The 19,578-nt window shown below is 43.7% G+C and overlaps 1 protein-coding gene across 1 annotated transcript in view; it reads right to left on the reverse strand.

Moving 5' to 3' along the window:
- MTMR10 (myotubularin related protein 10) overlaps positions 1–19,578 on the reverse strand; it is a 201,280-nt gene that overhangs the window by 37,809 nt on the left and 143,893 nt on the right. Inside the window, exons 4-10 of the mRNA XM_063926247.1 lie at positions 18,474–18,546; positions 9,714–9,856; positions 5,040–5,130; positions 4,219–4,375; positions 1,427–1,514; positions 1,165–1,253; positions 229–359 (exon numbers count right to left, since the gene is read on the reverse strand). Coding sequence (XP_063782317.1) covers positions 229–359; positions 1,165–1,253; positions 1,427–1,514; positions 4,219–4,375; positions 5,040–5,130; positions 9,714–9,856; positions 18,474–18,546 — 772 coding nt within the window. The remainder of the gene's footprint in view (positions 1–228; positions 360–1,164; positions 1,254–1,426; positions 1,515–4,218; positions 4,376–5,039; positions 5,131–9,713; positions 9,857–18,473; positions 18,547–19,578) is intronic.

Below are 19,578 nucleotides of genomic sequence, written 5' to 3' on the forward strand. Positions count from 1 at the left end.
GGAACGACTGCCGTAGGAGCTTCCGCACTTTTGGTTCAAACAAAGATGCCAACAACAATGTAAATATGGGTTCATTCAATCAATATGGTTTTGGGAACGGTTAAGCAGCTTGGTTAAATTACCAACCAAAATGACACTATAATGGGCAACATACAAAGAACTACAAAATATACTGCAAATGTAATCAGCGAGATAAACAAGCATTGGGAGTACAAATGCTCTACTCACCATTCACACACAGCTGCTTGAGCTTGCTGAATGCAGCCTGAATATCCTGGATAGTTGGCAGGCCGTGATCCAAGTCACATTTGTAAACATCGCTCCTTAGAGGGTGACTGCGTGTTATTCCGCCACAGATACTAGGAAGGAAAAGCAGAATATAAAAATGAAGACCTGTTAAACCTCTGCTAGTCGTGGCATTATTAATCCTATACATAGTAATGTTGCTTTCAAGCAATGTGGATTTCATATTATAGTTATGCTGTAGTGTTTACATTTTCTGTGGCTGCAATTCGCTCAAGCAACATCTAGGTTAATGCTTTTATAACAGTCTACCGTTTCAGAAGATCCAAAAATCACAATTACAGATGTGCTCTCATACATCTAGCTTCAATACGCCATGCAGCACTTAAACCCTGGCGCGAGCGAGACTTGCTAAGCGGTGTAGCATATTTTTCTAATGGATGTGCGTCTTAATCACAATGCGTCAAATTCGCTTCACGGGACTACTCTGACCAATTTGAGATGCGACACTTCTACATCTGTGTGAGACCGAATCTGTATACAAGGCACAATGGAATTTTGTGTGGGGGAAAAAAAAAAAAAAAAAAAGGAGCGGCTGCTGCATGGTAGCACTTCTGATACAGATTCATACTCAGTCACACAAAGATGCACAAGTGTTGCATATCAAATCAATCGGTGCAGTTTTATGAAGCAGTTTTTTCCGCATCACATTATGACTAAGATGCAAATTCGAGCAAAAAGATGCAGCAATAGTGTATGAGGACACATTTGTAGGTGAAAATATAATGAAAAAGGGCAAATAAAGAGTTAAATGCTATTGTCAGGTCTGCAGTTACTACAGCATGTGATAACATTTAATGTGGACATAGTTGATGTTTGCCAAGACATCTGCCACCAATACAGTGCCTATATTCTGCTCACCGTTGGTCAATCTTGCGTTGCTGTAACAGGTCCTTGATGCTGGCCATCCTCACTAATGCACTGCCATTAGAATGGTTCCAACACCACAGCTGCATAGAACATAAATAGGGTCACATTCCCTCAAGCAAACTAATTATTATTTTAAAGAGATGTTTAAGGTGTCAATAATACAATCTAAAAGGTTAATAAGAACTGAAATAATAATTTTAGAAGAGCCAAGAATATATCTCATTGCCTGAGAGAGTAATCAGTACATACTCACTGGCATGCGTCTTCCAAAAAATGAATATGAATACTGCTTTAGGTCCGTATCTGCCAAAGAGGAGGGGACGACAAAATACTCCGGTAGGCTAGAATGAGATACAAATATGTCATAGTAATAGCTTCGGATGAAAATGCAGCAAGACTGTTATTCGTTACCGAGATCATAGCATTAAAAACATTGAAAAAATAAACTTGAATTTACTGGAATTGATATTTTGTCAAATGCATACAGCTGCCCAGATTGAAACATCATTAATGGGATGAAATTTACTTTGGGTTTCACATGTCATTAGTAAGTTTCACATGATTAGTAGATTTCGGTGGAACAGGATAATTAATCAATGAGAATCACACATTTAAAACTGTGATTCCTTCATTCAATCAGTCACTTAATAGTACATGCAAGTAGGTGTAGTCAGTACAATTTAGCCTCAGTGAGAGCCTCCTATAAAACAGGACAGACAGCTTTCACTACCATTGTCTACTGGCCATAGGGAACTATGATATGACTCATCACTGCAATTCCCACATGCTGTTATCAGCCTACAGTGTATACTCGTTTCTGAGCTCTTTGTTCTTAAAGGGACTACCGGTTATTGGTCTTTATTTTATTTTAAACACAGCTAATGATATCTGCTCTCATAGGGCAAGAAAACGGCCGCTGTTCCATTAGAGATTATCAAAATTTGGGATTCGCCCTGACGGAAAGGGAGATTGTGGCATTTCCCCAACAGAAGGGCATTTTTGAGCAGTGTCAGGATGTGCCCTAACCTACATGTGGGCAAGTTATACCTTGGGACAAAGATTGGTTCCTTACGGATAAAAGAACTGCAATAAAAAGTAATCCCTTTAACAGCAAGCTACAGTTAGGTTTTTTTTGTTTATTTTTTACCAATTTACTTTTGCTCCATATATGCACCATGTAGGTTCTATAATAGACATTAAAATGTATTTAGGAGTTTTCTGAATACAGATAGTGCTGCGAGTACAGTCTCAGTTAAAGTTGAAACACACACGGCAAAATCATTGACATTTTCAAATTGGCCAGATAGGACCGTTTGCAGCCCCAAGAGAGCATTAATACCGATAATAGTTCAAAAGAAATTAACTGAATCATTATTGGGTATGTCTGAGAAAAGACATTGGCAGCTGGCATGCGTGTCTGCGTGTGTCTATACCGTACTACTAGGACACGTGATGAGCAGACTTGTAGCGACCCGACCGCACTGCCTTAAATTTGAATGACCATACCTCATCCAATGTGTTCATCCCTGTGAGTGGCTACACTGAGAAGGGATACTGGTTCTTGGGCATAGAAAATATTGAATTTTTATTTTATTTTTATCATTCTCTGTGTTGGAATGACGAGGACGGTCACCATTTAGGTTTTAAATACAATTTTGGACAATGAACATGTGTAAATGGGATCTGCTCTTTAAGGGGTACATTTACTAAGCAGTGATAAGAGCAGAGAAGTGAGCCAGTGGAGAAGTTGCCCATGGCAACCAATCAGCACTGAAGTAACATCTATCATTTGCATACTACAAAATGATACAGAGCTGCTGATTGGTTGATGGGGAAATTTCTCCACTGGCTCAGTTCTCCACTGTTATCACTGCTTAGTAAATGTACCCCTTTGAGAGCTAATTCAAATTCCCAATTCATGTGTTAAACTTCGCCATTGCAAACTGCTCTCATCTTATACCGTATGGCTTCTTTACATGGGAAAAAGGTTTGACTACTTACAAATGAAAAAGATTTTCTCCTTAGTACTCGGTGTCAGGAACATATGTAAATCGTTCTAAATATATTTTGGTCAGGACTGAACGCAATAGAGGCGGCGGGAGAAACACATTAGCTTGCCATATGCTGTGCAATTACTTCAGTCCCACTTGTAGTGGTTGTGATCGCAGTGTGGAAGATATCTCATGAACAGCAGACTGACAAGCTGTCAAATTACCCAGTCTCTGAGGAGTTACACCACTAATTAGTTCCTCAACAATGAAAATAGACACATCTTGGCTGTGCCATTTGCCGCATGGTTATGTGAATTATGCACATCAGATACAAGAAATTGTTTTGTATTTCCGATCATTTGTTCATATGAGCAGCATATGGTGTAAAGAAAAGAGCTTAAACAAGAAGTCCTTAAATCGCTTAGCGTTAATCTGCATTGTAAAGAGACTTACTACTTTTCATAAGCCAGGACAGCAAGTCAAGATGAAGGAAATGCCTACAGAAAAGCATTGTTTTGTTTTGTGTAAAATCACCGTAAACCCAAGCTGACCTATAATTCACTTCCCTTTGCCACATTCTATTATTTTATCATTTATTTCATTAAACGAAAGGGTGTGGTATATCTTGCTTACAGGTTCATATCAGCATTAACCAGTTCACAGAATAAAACATTAACAATGTTGACACTATGCTTATAGACTTATTCTCTCTCTCTCCCTAGCAAGTTTGCTTTGAGTGCTGGCGATGATGAAGGATGACGGAACTGCTGTGTACTATGGTTTTCTGTTTAGTAAGGCAGGAAAAGGACAATAATGTGTGGGCTTGGTAGGAGTTATCAGTAAGTGGTCACTGAAGCTGTGGTACTTTTCTATTCTGTAAGGCACATTCAGTTTACGGTATGGTGATCGTGAGAACCTGGGCATGTACTTTTCATTATTACAGTACATAGAGGATAAAACGAACAATTTAAGCAACTGCTGGAAAACATAAAGTTACATAAATGCACAAACTACAGCGGTCTCTGACGATCTAAATCTACAAAAGGATATTTACCATTTTGAAATCATGTAACCCTCATTTACTGAGCAAACTCGCCAATCAGAGGCTCCAGTTCTTTTGATCTCTCTATCCCAGTCCGAGTACGTTTCAAACAATGGAGTCTTCAGGCCAATATCTCCTCCTCCTGGATCTATGCCATTCATTTTATCAGCTGTCAGTAACATTGAACATAGTATTTTAATCATACATCTGAGACATTAACAATGCAAGAATACATTCACATACTGTAAGTCATTTAGTAAATCATTTCTGTGCACACAGTATACAGAGCTGTACACATCTGGAAATGCCACCACCTCTACCTCTGCAGCAGCAGCATATACACCTGGCTCCAATAAGATCAATAAATAATTTAGAGGTGTCAGACCTATGTCGCGTGAACAGTAAGAGAACTATAGATTTCTAAAAGTTGCTAGATTTACATCATGGATAATTGTGGCTATTTGTATTAATGTTCTGTTTGTATGTAGCATACTAATGGCGGCCAGTGTTTACACTAGGCTTTTGATTGTAAGGATAGTCCCTCCTGGGTGATACTCCATGGATCTTTGCAAAAGACAGATGCTTGCAAAATAGCTGATTTTCTGTTTCTGATATCTGTTTGTGACATAACAGAGCAATTAAATAAGTGACAGTGTCTGGCCCTGATCGGGATTTTTTTTAGTTTTGAAAAAATAAAAATGTCTAATTTATTTGCTGTGCATTGCTTTATTTTGCCGATATCCCGGCTAAAAAACAGGATGCAAACAGTTGCTCTCTTTGAATGCATTTGTGATCAAAGCTGTAATAAAACAAGACCTGTAAACCTAACCTACCTTGATTATGATACATCTTGGAAACATATTCAAAGGCAAAAAGTAGCTGGAGATCTGTTGGTTGTGAATAATGTGCTAATGCAAGACAAACCTAGAAGAAAATTAATCAAGTATTTACAAAATAGTAAATATATTAAATATACAGATTAGACTACCTGCGAATGATCTACTACTAAGGGGTAAAGAAAATGACGCCTGAAAGTATTTATGTACACGACTAATCTACCATTCTCCTGTAAGGATTAAAGTCAAAGAGCATTTTATGGTTGAGCTATACTATCTTCTTTCTTCTGGGATTCAAGTGTCCTGTGGAAAACACTTTACCATGTAATTAAGACCTTAGGACAGTGGCTCCCAAACGTTTCTGAAACACGGCGCCCTACAGTACCATAATTATTTTCATGGCACCCCTAGGACAAAAGTTTAAAAAAAGTAAACTGTGTTTATATGTCAGCCTTGGGGTCAGTTGTGTGGTGAGAGACTGAATTTGCTTCTGTTTGTCCACATATTTTATTGCTGGCAGCCACCAGCACTGGTTTTGTCTATTACATTGACCATACATAATCTGGATTGGTCCTGGAACCAAAATCCAAGACACCCCTGCAAATCAACCGAGGACCCCAGAGTGCCACGGCACACATTTTGTGTGCAGATTACAATAGCGTACTAAATCATATTTCAGGTTGAGTTTCCCTTATCCAAAATTAAAAATCCCACATTTGTGGTTCCCCTACTGAGATAATGACACATATACATATCTATTATATTATATATCCATATAATATATCTATATATACACATAATATATAATATATATGTCATTATCTCAGTAGGGGACCCAAAAATGTGGGATTTTGAATTTTGGATAAGGGATACTCAACCTGTATATATATTTGTGTCTCCTTCAATGTATCTGAGCCAGGGTTACCAAAGAAGTGTGCAAAGAACGCAACAGAAGAATTATCACCTAACAGAAAAAAGTAACAAGGATATGGCCTTATTATAGAATTCTAAGTACGCAGAATTTTTATCTACACAACACTAAATAACCATCATTTATATATTCAGCCAGTTAGCAAGTGTAGAAATCTTAAAAATATATATAATAAAATGTAAATGTAAAACATTGTCTCTTAACAAACTACCTACATGATCTGCTATTAGCCAGGATGGTCATTCTTGGTTTGGCCAGACCTATAACAAGATGTTCACCACAAGGCTTGGTGATGTTTAATATTCCTGCAATATGGTTATGCGCTATACAGTATCATCTTATTACATAGGTATTGTATATACAGTCATCTTTCAAAAATAAAAGGAGGAGAATTTAACCAATTAGGACACTAAACTAATCGGTTTTCCCAGGTCTATATACTCGATAACTGCAAGAGTTATAATGTATATACAGGGGATGTAGGGGATGCGGTTGGGATGCCGGCCGATAACGAATCCAGACACCACTTGGGAGACTGGCACCGGAACAGTGCTATGATGAAAAAAATCCTGAAACCTTACTGCATAACAAGTGTTGTCTTTCACAAGGCACAGCAGTCTTATGGTACATTTCATTAAGTGAACAAACACCTTATAATACACAGTCTTGGTTCATGCTGCTGCACAGCGCTTTAAAGCTAGGAGTCACTACAGACAGCTACAGTTTACTAAAAACAAAAATCACCATAAATCAGGGTGTGCACCAGAACCTTTTTGGGAACACAGACAATCTAATTAATTCCATAATCTTGCCAGTTTATTTAGTGATTCAGAAAAGCCATGTTGTGATGTATTTTAGGAAGATGAGTAATTCTGTTGTTCACCCTTTCCTGAACTCCAAAACACCGATTTGGTTGGCCGGACTGAGTAATTGAGAGTTATTCATTTGCCAGAGGAAATCTCTTACACAATTTCCAGGAGCCCAACACAGATTTTACTAATCAGTGAGTGAGTCTTAAGGCCAGTACTCACTGGCCGATGGCAGAGAGATGTGTGCTGAGCGAACCGCTCAGCACACATCTCTCCCGGCGCTCAGCACAGCGCGATCTGTGCTGAGCGTGCGGGGGGAGACGGGGGGGCCGCTCACTTCACCCAGCGGGTGAAGTGAGCGACCCGCTAGATTGGCCTGCATGCAGGCCAATCTAGCAGCAGCGATAGCGATGCGCGGGGCTGCGCATCGCTATCGCTAAGGGGGCTACACACGGAGCGATCGTGCTTAAAATCTAAGCAATCTAGTCAGATTGCTTAGATTTTAAGCAGCGATCGCTCCGTGAGTACCCCCCTTTACATGAAGCTGGGAAATAAAGTGTATTCCAGAAAGGCAACTGGCTGAACCACAGATTCTTAACAGGTGCTCACAGTCCTATGATGTACATACAGTTAATGTTTTCAACAGACCACACATTCAAATACATTGGTTATCTGTATAACATGGCATCAGCATCAAATTTGCCCTTATGAGTGCATTAGAATACTTTGGGGTTTTTAAACCTTCTAAAGAGGACAAGTGGAAAATTATCCAACGTAACTAATCAGATTATACCTATCATTTTTAAGAATGTACAAGATCAGTGACTGCCAACCCATTGCTCACAAGCTACCGGTAGTTCACTATAGTATTTTTGGTAGCTCGCAGAGCACATGGGCTTGTGCAGTCACTGGCACTGCTCCCTTCAATTCTAATATATTGCCGGCCGTCAGCCAATCAGAGATTGTGGCCTGGTAGTGGTGGCTCCTGATTGGCTTATGAGCTGGCGCCATATTTCAAATGGTTGCTGGAGAGTGTCACCGCACCCCGGACTTTCAGTGAGAGGCAAGAGAGGTGCACTCTCCTCCCCTCCCGTCCCCTCAGACAGGAGCAGCACCAGTGGCGGAAAAAGCCAGCAATGGTGAGCAATACTGGGGGCATTACGTCTGGCACTGCTGGGGGGGGGCCTTGCGCCCTGCACTGCTGGGGGATGGGGCTTTGAGCCCGGCACTGCTTTGGGGTGAGGGTGGGGTGGGCATTGCGGGCCACTGCCACCATAGTGGGGGGCATTACGTGCCACTGCCAACATACTGGGGGGGGGCATTACGTGCCGCTGCCACCATACTGGGGGGGGGGGGGGGGGCATTACGTGCCACTGCCACCATACTGGGGGGGGGGGGGGGGGGATTACGTGCCACTGCCACCATACTGGGGGGGGGGGCATTACGTGCCACTGCCACTATACTGGGGGGGGGGGGGGCATTACGTGCCACTGCCACTATACTGGGGGGGGGGGCATTACGTGCCACTGCCACTATACTGGGGGGGGGGCATTACGTGCCACTGCCGCCATACTGGGAGGCATTACGTGTAAGGAGCACTACTGTGGGCATTGTGTAACTAATATATAAATGCGAGGCCAGACCCACTTTCACAGGAGTGCACGCACTGGGGGAAGGAGGAGGAGCTTCAAGAAATCTCGATCACGGTGTTGGTAGGCCTGGAGCAAGCCCTGGACATTATGTGGGGCACTACTGTGGGCATTATTTATGGCACTACTACTGTGGAAGTTATATACACACACACACCTTCCACACAGCAGGACCCGCACATAGGGATTACCTGCCCTATCCACAAGCAAGCGTTGGCAACAGAAGGAACTTTCGGTTATTAGCCAGCTTTTACTTTTCTAAAATCTTAGTAGCTCTTACAGAGGTTTCATTTTTCACTAGTAGCTCACACCCCAATTAAGGTTGGAGACCACTGTACTAGATAAAAGGATAGCAAGAAGTTGATAGGGTTGCAATGGCCAAATCCACCCAATGCTGAAAATTCAGTTCTCTGGCTGCATTATCAGAGTTTCACAATCTGTTAGCAGTGTGTGGATGATGGCAAACATACTGCCTGTACAAAACATGAGCGGGAAGGGCAGCAGCAAGTAGGGGCTCTCCTAGCTTCTGCCATGAATGCCATATTTCATACAGGCAGCGTGTCTTGGTGGAGCAAGGAGGGAAACCACTGACCATGCTATGCTTTAAATCTGCCTACAATGTATATTATATCTGCAACAGACCCAATCCACTGTACAACTGCAAGATTTGTATAGGCTGTTCAACATTGGCTGGAACATAATTTACTAAATTAAATGGTGTTGTCGTGCAGTAAAATTCCGTAAGCCTAATGTATCACAGTCCATTATATTAATAAGGCAATGAGCCCATGACTTATGTATTGAACATACGAGGAGATCCTATTTGCTAATCCACAAAATACATATCATGAAAAGGCATTGTGTGAGGCAATTTAACAAAAAATCTCTTACAAAAGTTATAAACCCTAATATAGCAAATTCTTAAAGGTAGTTGGAAAGAGAGACTTAATTCAGAAGGCCATGGCTATCTCAGCCTGACCACTGGATAAGACTCCCTAAACTGGAGCCATAGCCAATATCCACAAAGTGCAATATTCCCATATTAGTTCATACATGTACATCCTACTGCAAAAGCTTAATAAGGAAAGTGGAATGTAATGTACAGTAGGTGTTACTATATGCCAGGGCATGGAAGATTCTAGAACTGATAACCTCCACAGTCCCAAAACAAAGGAACGGATACCCAGCTGAGACAAGCAAAAAGGTACAGAATAATTTCCAACAAACCACAGCTTCCGTGCAGGCACATGTATTCAGGGCCGCTTTTTCAGGCCATTTTCACCTTTTTTGCACTTTCAGGTCCAGATTCATCAAAGCGAAATCGAAGTATGCGGAAGTCTTTACAGTAAATGATTAATTCTGTGGGGTTAAATTTTAGTTTCTTATTTGAGGAGAGGATCTTCTGCTTTCTCTTTGTGTCATTTACTGAAACAAATAGCAAATGAAAATTATTACTGTATGTGAAGTTTGCTTTTATCTGCAAGAGACATCAATTAAGTGTTGTATGGCAGAGCCTGTGAAACCACTGGCCCTTGCTTTCCATTGCCGAACCACATTTAACACAGTTTTAAATTACAGATTTATACCCTTTATTTATCGATGAGTGATAAATTTCACCATCCAATCAGATCCTAACTTCTATGTTACAGGCTGTGTTTGAAAAATGACAGGAGCGGATTGGCTGGTGCGATTTATCACTCACAGTGACATTTGTCACTCACAATGACATTTATCACTTATTCATAAATAAGGGCATCAATTTAAACAAACATACTGACTGGAAGTTATAGCAGGAGACCAAGAGACGGCACAAATATTGAGAACAGGAAGTACATAAGGATCAGATACAATCAGAGGGAAAAAGAAAAATCTCAGGAAGTGTAATACTTTTTTCCCACTGCCTTGAAAAACTGTTTTTTTTGCACATGAACGTGCATCAACACGGGAATCTAACACGGGAAACTTGCAGGGTTGGACATGGATTGGGGGGGGGGGGGCAGTATAAACAGGTAACCTGGGTCATCAAACACAGGATCCAGTAACAGCATGTGGAGAGCCAATATCTTCCGAACTACAGTGTCTAGAGAGCGTTGAGGTTGGGGGACTTGGCGCACGCTGTCTGTCCTGTTATGCAGATAGCAAGCAGTGCTCAGTGATTGTGCGGATGGAGGCTGGGGGCAGCCCGGCAGCTGCCAGAGTGCTGGGCTTGCCCCAATCATGACGTGAGACAACTTCAATGAGGGGTTGTGGCCTAACGGGTCTGAGGCCACACCCCCAGGAGGTGCGGATATGCCAGATTTACAGACTTGAAGTCATACACAAGCATCGGACAAAAGAGATTGCACCCATGTGTAGTGTAAACGGTGCCAATCTGGGATATCCCGCATCAACGCTGCAGCGGGAAAGGGGTAAGTTCCAGGTGTGACTCAGCTTGGACCAGTGTCCAAATCCCAGGTCAGACCTAGGACTTTGGTGGAAAAAGAGGTATAAGTGCAAACTGAACAATTCAGAGTAACTTTTTGCACAAGCATAGAAAGTAACAATCAATACCATTTGTTTGTTAATTTGTATCACACTGATATAACTTAACGTGGAGTTACTGAAAAGGTTATATAAATGAATACAGTTATCACCCTATGGGGGGCTGGTGACTCTACATTCTTTGAAATGAAACATGCAATTTTGACCCGTGGATATATAGGACAATAACAAGTCAAAATCGCCCATGCAGCCCTGGATCAGAGCCTCCTATTCTGTAATTAGACAGGTAAGAAGTAGTTTTGGATAATACAGATAAGAATTTGAGCATCAGATTTGGTATCTCTGCTAGCGCCACTTCTTTAGCATGCACTTCTATACATACAGGGGACCAAGAATACCAAGCTTAAAAAAGAAACCAGACATACATATTCCTGTGATTAAAGAACGGCACACGCAATACATAGGATGATGATGCAAATAAACCCGCTGCAAATATGAGATACTGACATTCCCTACAGGGTTAGTAGCACAGGAAAAATGTTATACGATCAAACAACAACAATGCACTTTGAATGGTGCCGTACATTACTACCGCACAATCTAGAAACTGTGACATCAAGGTACAAGCATCGAAAAAATAAGATTTTACTCACCGGTAAATCTATTTCTCGTAGTCCGTAGTGGATGCTGGGAACTCCGTAAGGACCATGGGGAATAGACGGGCTCCGCAGGAGACTGGGCACTCTAAAAGAAAGATTAGGTACTATCTGGTGTGCACTGGCTCCTCCCTCTATGCCCCTCCTCCAGACCTCAGTTAGGATACTGTGCCCGGAAGAGCTGACACAATAAGGAAGGATTTTGAATCCCGGGTAAGACTCATACCAGCCACACCAATCACACCGTATAACTCGTGATACTATACCCAGTTAACAGTATGAAATATAACAGAGCCTCTCAACAGATGGCTCAACAATAACCCTTTAGTTAGGCAATAACTATATACAAGTATTGCAGACAATACGCACTTGGGATGGGCGCCCAGCATCCACTACGGACTACGAGAAATAGATTTACCGGTGAGTAAAATCTTATTTTCTCTGACGTCCTAGTGGATGCTGGGAACTCCGTAAGGACCATGGGGATTATACCAAAGCTCCCAAACGGGCGGGAGAGTGCGGATGACTCTGCAGCACCGAATGAGAGAACTCAAGGTCCTCCTCAGCCAGGGTATCAAATTTGTAGAATTTTGCAAACGTGTTTGCCCCTGACCAAGTTGCAGCTCGGCAAAGTTGTAAAGCCGAGACCCCTCGGGCAGCCGCCCAAGAAGAGCCCACTTTCCTCGTGGAATGGATGCGGCAATCCAGCCGCAGAATGCGCCAGCTGAATTGTGCTACAAATCCAGCGAGCAATAGTCTGCTTAGAAGCAGGAGCACCTATTTTGTTGGGTGCATACAGGATAAAAAGCGAGTCAGTTTTCCTGACTCCAGCCGTCCTGGAAACATAAATTTTCAAGGCCCTGACTACGTCCAGTAACTTGGAATCTTCCAAGTCCCTAGTAGCCGCAGGCACTACAACAGGTTGGTTCAAGTGAAAAGCTGACACCACCTTTGGGAGAAACTGGGGACGAGTCCTCAATTCTGCCCTATCCATATGGAAAATCAGATAAGGGCTTTTACATGACAAAGCCGCCAATTCTGACACACGCCTGGCCGAAGCCAAGGCCAACAGCATGACCACTTTCCACGTGAGATACTTCAGATCCACAGTTTTAAGTGGCTCAAACCAATGTGATTTCAGGAAACTCAACACCACGTTGAGATCCCAAGGTGCCACAGGAGGCACAAAAGGGGGCTGAATATGTAGCACTCCCTTTACAAATGTCTGAACTTCAGGCATTGAAGCCAGTTCTTTCTGGAAGAAAATCGACAGAGCCGAAATCTGGACCTTAATGGAACCCAATTTTAGGCCCATAGTCACTCCCGACTGTAGGAAGTGCAGAAAACGACCCAGCTGAAATTCCTCTGTGGGGGCCTTTCTGGCCTCACACCACGCAACATATTTTCGCCAAATATGGTGATAATGGTTTGCGGTTACTTCTTTCCTAGCTCTTATCAGCGTAGGAATGACTTCCTCTGGAATGCCCTTTTCCTTTAGGATCCGGAATTCAACCGCCATGCCGTCAAACGCAGCCGCGGTAAGTCTTGGAACAGACAGGGCCCCTGCTGTAGCAGATCCTGTCTGAGCGGTAGAGGCCATGGGTCCTCTGATATAATTTCTTGAAGTTCTGGGTACCAAGCTCTTCTTGGCCAATCCGGAACCACGAGTATCGTTCTTACTCCTCGCCTTCTTATTATTCTCAGTACCTTTGGTATGAGAGGCAGAGGAGGGAACACATAAACCGACTGGTACACCCACGGTGTCACCAGAGCATCCACAGCTATCGCCTGAGGGTCCCTTGACCTGGCGCAATATCTCTTTAGTTTTTTGTTGAGGCGGGACGCCATCATGTCCACCTGTGGCCTTTCCCAACGGTGTACAATCATTTGGAAGACTTCTGGATGAAGTCCCAATTCTCCCGGGTGGAGGTCGTGTCTGCTGAGGAAGTCTGCTTCCCAGTTGTCCACTCCCGGAATGAACACTGCTGACAGTGCTATGACGTGATTTTCCGCCCATCGGAGAATCCTTGTGGCTTCTGCCATCGCCATCCTGCTTCTTGTGCCGCCCTGTCAGTTTACATGGGCGACCGCCGTGATGTTGTCTGATTGGATCAGTACCGGCTGGTTTTGAAGCAGGGGCCTTGCCTGACTTAGGGCACTGTAAATGGCCCTCAGTTCCAGAATATTTATGTGTAGGGACGACTCCTGACTTGACCAAAGTCCTTGGAAATTTCTTCCCTGTGTGACTGCCCCCCAGCCTCGAAGGCTGGCATCCGTGGTCACCAGGACCCAGTCCTGTATGCCGAATCTGCGGCCCTCTAGAAGATGAGCAATCTGCAGCCACCACAGCAGAGACACCCTGGTCCTTGGGGACAGGGTTATCAGTCGATGCATCTGAAGATGCGATCCCGACCACTTGTCCAAGAGGTCCCACTGGAAGGTCCTTGCATGGAACCTGCCGAATGGAATTGCTTCGTATGAAGCCACCATTTTTCCCAGGACTCGTGTGCAGTGATGCACCGATACCTGTTTTGGTTTCAGGAGGTCTCTGACTAGAGATGACAGCTCCTTGGCTTTCTCCAGCGGGAGAAACACTTTTTTCTGTTCTGTGTCCAGAACCATCCCCAGGAACAGTAGGCGTGTGGAAGGAACTAGCTGTGACTTTGGAATGTTTAGAATCCAGCCGTGCTGTTGTAGCACTTCCCGAGATAGTGCTACTCCGACCAACAACTGCTCCTTGGACCTCGCCTTTATAAGGAGATCGTCCAAGTACGGGATAATTAAAACTCCCTTTTTTCGAAGGAGTATCATCATTTCTGCCATTACCTTGGTAAACACCCTCGGTGCTGTGGACAGTCCAAACGGCAGTGTCTGGAATTGGTAATGGCAATCTTGTACCACAAATCTGAGGTACTCCTGGTGAGGAAGGTAAATGGGGACATGCAGGTAAGCATCCTTGATGTCCAGGGATACCATGTAATCCCCCTCGTCCAGGCTTGCAATAACCGCCCTGAGCGATTCCATCTTGAACTTGAATCTTTTTATGTATGTGTTCAAGGATTTCAAATTTAAAATGGGTCTCACCGAACCGTCCGGTTTCGGTACCACAAACAGTGTGGAATAGTAACCCCGTCCTTGTTGAAGTAGGGGCACTTTGACTATCCTGGGGGAAGAGAGATGCAGATGCACACTCTTAGCACTAAGAACACTGATAATAAAAATAATTTAAATAAACCCTCACAATTAACATGGAGTATAATTGAAGTTCTTAGCACACATTTGCGCAAATATGCGGGCCCATGTACCGCGGCCAGGTGACTTCATCACATGGGTCCCTAACATCCCTAATACTATCACATTCTATAAATTTATACAGGACTTACCTCTAAATAGGGCCTTATCAATGTGTGATCTGAAATGCAGGAACCCAGCTAATTAAAACACCTGAGGGTGAATGGGAGGAGTGCCAATCCAGAGGAAGGAAGCCCTGCCTTCCAGTGCACAATATATACACAAATATAGTGGAAAAAGGGGGGAACCTGGATTGCACATCCTATTACTAAAGATATAAAGAGGTGCCGCATATTTGCGCAAATGTGTGCTAAGAACTTCAATTATACTCCATGTTAATTGTGAGGGTTTATTTAAATTATTTTTATTATCAGTGTTCTTAGTGCTAAGAGTGTGCATCTGCATCTTTCTTCCCCCAGCATAGTATTAGAAGCCTCAGCATGATAGCACCTCTTGATATCTTTAGTAATAGGATGTGCAATCCAGGTTCCCCCCTTTTTCCTCTATATTTGTGTATATATTGTACACTGGAAGGCAAGGCTTCCTTCCTCTGGATTGGCACTCCTCCCATTCACCCTCAGGTGTTTTAATTAGCTGGGTTCCAGCATTTCAGATCACACATTGATAAGGCCCTATTTAGAGGTAAGTCCTGTATAAATTTATAGAATGTGATAGTATTAGGGATGTTAGGGACCCATGTGATGAAGTCACCTGGCCGCGGTACATGGGCCCGCATATTTGCGCAAATGTGTGCTAAGAACTTCAATTATACTCCATGTTAATTGTGAGGGTTTATTTAAATTATTTTTATTATCAGTGTTCTTAGTGCTAAGAGTGTGCATCTGCATCTCTCTTCCCCCAGCATAGTATTAGAAGCCTCAGCATGATAGCACCTCTTGATATCTTTAGTAATAGGATGTGCAATCCAGGTTCCCCCCTTTTTGCACTTTGACTATCACCTGCTGGGAATACAGCTTGTGAATTGCCTCTAGCACAGCCTCCCTGCCCGAGGGAGTTGTCGGCAAGGCAAATTTGAGGAAACGGCGGGGGGGAGACGCCTCGAATTCCAGCTTGTACCCCTGAGATACTACTTGAAGGATCCAGGGATCCACCTGTGAGCGAACCCACTGATCGCTGAAGTTTTTGAGGCGGCCCCCCACCGTACCTGGCTCCACCTGTGGAGCCCCACCGTCATGCGGCGGACTTGGAAGAAGGCGGGGGAGGACTTTTGCTCCTGGGAACTGGCTGTATGCTGCAGCTTTTTCCCTCTACCTCTGCCTCTAGACAGAAAGGACCCGCCTTTTCCCCGTCTGTTTTTCTGGGGTCGAAAGGACTGTACCTGATAATACGGCGCTTTCTTAGGCTGTGAGGGGACATGGGGCAAAAATGCTGACTTCCCAGCTGTTGCTGTGGAAACTAGGTCTGAGAGACCATCCCCGAATAACTCCTCACCTTTATAAGGCAAAACTTCCATGTGCCTTTTTGAATCTGCATCCCCTGTCCACTGCCGGGTCCATAAGCCTCTCCTAGCAGAAATGGACAATGCACTTATTCTAGATGCCAGCCGGCAGATCTCCCTCTGTGCATCTCTCATGTATAAGACTGAGTCTTTTATATGCTCTACGGTTAGCAATATCGTGTCCCTGTCTAGGGTGTCAATATTTTCCGACAGGGAATCTGACCATGCAGCAGCAGCACTGCACATCCATGCTGAAGCAATAGCTGGTCTCAGTATAACACCTGTGTGTGTATATATAGACTTCAGTATAGCCTCCTGCTTTCTATCAGCAGGTTCCTTTAGGGCGGTCGTATCCGGAGACGGTAGTGCCACCTTTTTTGACAAACGTGTGAGCGCTTTATCCACCCTAGGGGGAGTTTCCCAACGTGACCTATCCTCTGGCGAGAAAGGGAACGCCATTAGTAACTTTTTAGAAATTACCAATTTTTTATCGGGGAAAGCCCACGCTTCTTCACACACTTCATTTAGTTCTTCAGATGGGGGAAAAACTATGGGTAGTTTTTTCTCCCCAAACATAATACCCTTTTTTGAGGTACCTGGGTTTATATCAGAAATGTGTAATACCTCTTTCATTGCCTCAATCATGCAACGAATGGCCCTAGTGGACATTAAATTAGACTCTTCGTCGTCGACACTGGCATCAGTATCCGTGTCGACATCTGTGTCTGCCATCTGAGGTAGTGGGCGCTTTAGAGCCCCTGATGGCCTTTGAGTCGTCTGGGCAGGCACGAGCTGAGAAGCCGGCTGTCCCGCATTTGGCATGTCGTCAAATTTTTTATGTAAGGAGTCGACACTTGCACGTAATTCCTTCCATAAGTCCATCCACTCAGGTGTCTGCCCCGCAGGGGGTGACATCACATTTATAGGCATCTGCTCTGCCTCCACATAAGCCTCCTCCTCAAACATGTCCACACAGTCGTACCGACACACCGCACACACACAGGGAATGCTCTTAACAGGAGACAGGACCCCACAAAAGCCCTTTGGGGAGACAGAGAGAGAGTATGCCAGCACGCACCAGAGCGCTATATAATGCAGGGACTAACTGAATTATGTCCCCTTATAGCTACTATAAGTTATACTGCGCCTAAATTTAGTGCCCCCCCTCTCTTTTTTACCCTTTCTGTAGTGCACACTGCAGGGGAGAGCCAGGGAGCTTCCTTCCAGCGGAACTGTGAGGGAGAAATGGCGCCAGTGTGCTGAGGGAGATAGCTCCGCCCCTTTTTCGGCTGACTTTTCTCCCGCTTTTTTATGGATTCTGGCAGGGGTAATTATCACATATATAGCCTCTGGGGCTATATATTGTGATTATTTTGCCAGCCAAGGTGTTTTTATTGCTGCTCAGGGCCCCCCCCCCCAGCGCCCTGCACCCTCAGTGACTGGAGTGTGAAGTGTGTATGAGGAGCAATGGCGCACAGCTGCAGTGCTGTGCGCTACCTTGGTGAAGAATGAAGTCTTCTGCCGCCGATTTTCCGGACCAACTTCATGCTTCTGGCTCTGTAAGGGGGACGGCGGCGCGGCTCCGGGAACGAACACCAAGGACGGGTCCTGCGGTCGATCCCTCTGGAGCTAATGGTGTCCAGTAGCCTAAGAAGCCCAAGCTAGCTGCAAGCAGGTAGGTTCGCTTCTTCTCCCCTTAGTCCCTCGTTGCAGTGAGCCTGTTGCCAGCAGGTCTCACTGTAAAATAAAAAACCTAAATTATACTTTCTTTCTAGGAGCTCAGGAGAGCCCCTAGTGTGCATCCAGCTCGGCCGGGCACAGAAATCTAACTGAGGTCTGGAGGAGGGGCATAGAGGGAGGAGCCAGTGCACACCAGATAGTACCTAATCTTTCGTTTAGAGTGCTTTGTCTCCTGCGGAGCCCGTCTATTCCCCATGGTCCTTACGGAGTTCCCAGCATCCACTAGGACGTCAGAGAAATTAGTTGGCAACGTATAATAGCAAATCTCATGAGCCCTATGTTAGTGATGTCATCTTAATAAGGGGAGAGAGGTTTTTGCAAATAGATTACAATAAGGACTGCAATAAATCATGACAAAGCCAATCACCTGAATTATCTATCCCATAATACTTTTCATCTGCGCCTCAATACATACCTACAAGAACTTGCTCTATACAAGTTAGTGGGACATCATGTTCACCCAGTAAGCGGTTCTTATAGTGAAATTTCTAGAAAACAAAAATCAAAAACAAGATTTAAATTATGACCTAACCATCTAATTTAACAAAACATGTAAAATATATATTAAACTTACAGCAGCAATCGCACAATATTCTCCCTTTATATTGCAAGTTAAGTTATTGATAGACATTTTATGTACCGGATACAGTTTTTCTTTGCGGTCTTTATGCAAATCATTATTTCCTTCTCAATTCCTTTCTGTAAGTCAAAGGCGTATGGTTGCCAGTCACAAACAGACACTCAGCATGTTATGTGAAAGCAGATAGGGGGGGAATGAAGGGAGGACAGTGCATGCAGAGCTCAGAGAAACATTCCAAAGCCTCTCTGCTCATTATATTATGTGGTAAGTGACTGTTTGCAAAGATAGTCACATGTCACTATTTAATTTCTGCAGAATTATACATTAATAGCAGCATGGATAAACAAAAACAAAGGAAAAACACACTTGTTCATGGGACTGCTGCTTTTTATAGCAAATAAACATTTGTTATTAGTATAGAACACTACCGAGTAGAAATTAATGCCTGCAATAACTGAAGGTTTTACACATGGCTAAAATGTGCCTATCATGTCCTCTTTTACCTTCACCCCCACAGAAGTCTGTCATGCTAAGAGGGAGATACTATTGGAAACATACAGTGAGACGCTGACAGACAATATTGCAGTTATTTAGCAGGTATGCTCTGTATGGGATGGTGGATTTATATACCAAGGATATTACATAGAAGGATCCATATTCATTTTATTTTTATCTGCCTCCATCAGAGCCATTTAGGACCCTGTCCTATAGAGTGGAGAGGTGCTTCAGCTGTGTGCAATGGAGGGTGAAGTTAAAACTACTTTTTAAACACAACTGCAGTGGAAAGTCAGGTTAACATAACTAATATGTTGTGCTTACACTATTACATCTAAAGATTGGAGGTGCCTGTGGCCGCACACTATATCCTTTTTAAGGGAGGCCGGCGCTCGGGATCCCGGCGCACAGCATACCGGCGCTGGGATCCCCACCACCGGAATGC

Source organism: Pseudophryne corroboree, chromosome 6 (genome assembly GCF_028390025.1).
Source record: "Pseudophryne corroboree isolate aPseCor3 chromosome 6, aPseCor3.hap2, whole genome shotgun sequence".
Classification (NCBI taxonomy): Eukaryota; Metazoa; Chordata; class Amphibia; order Anura; family Myobatrachidae; genus Pseudophryne; species Pseudophryne corroboree.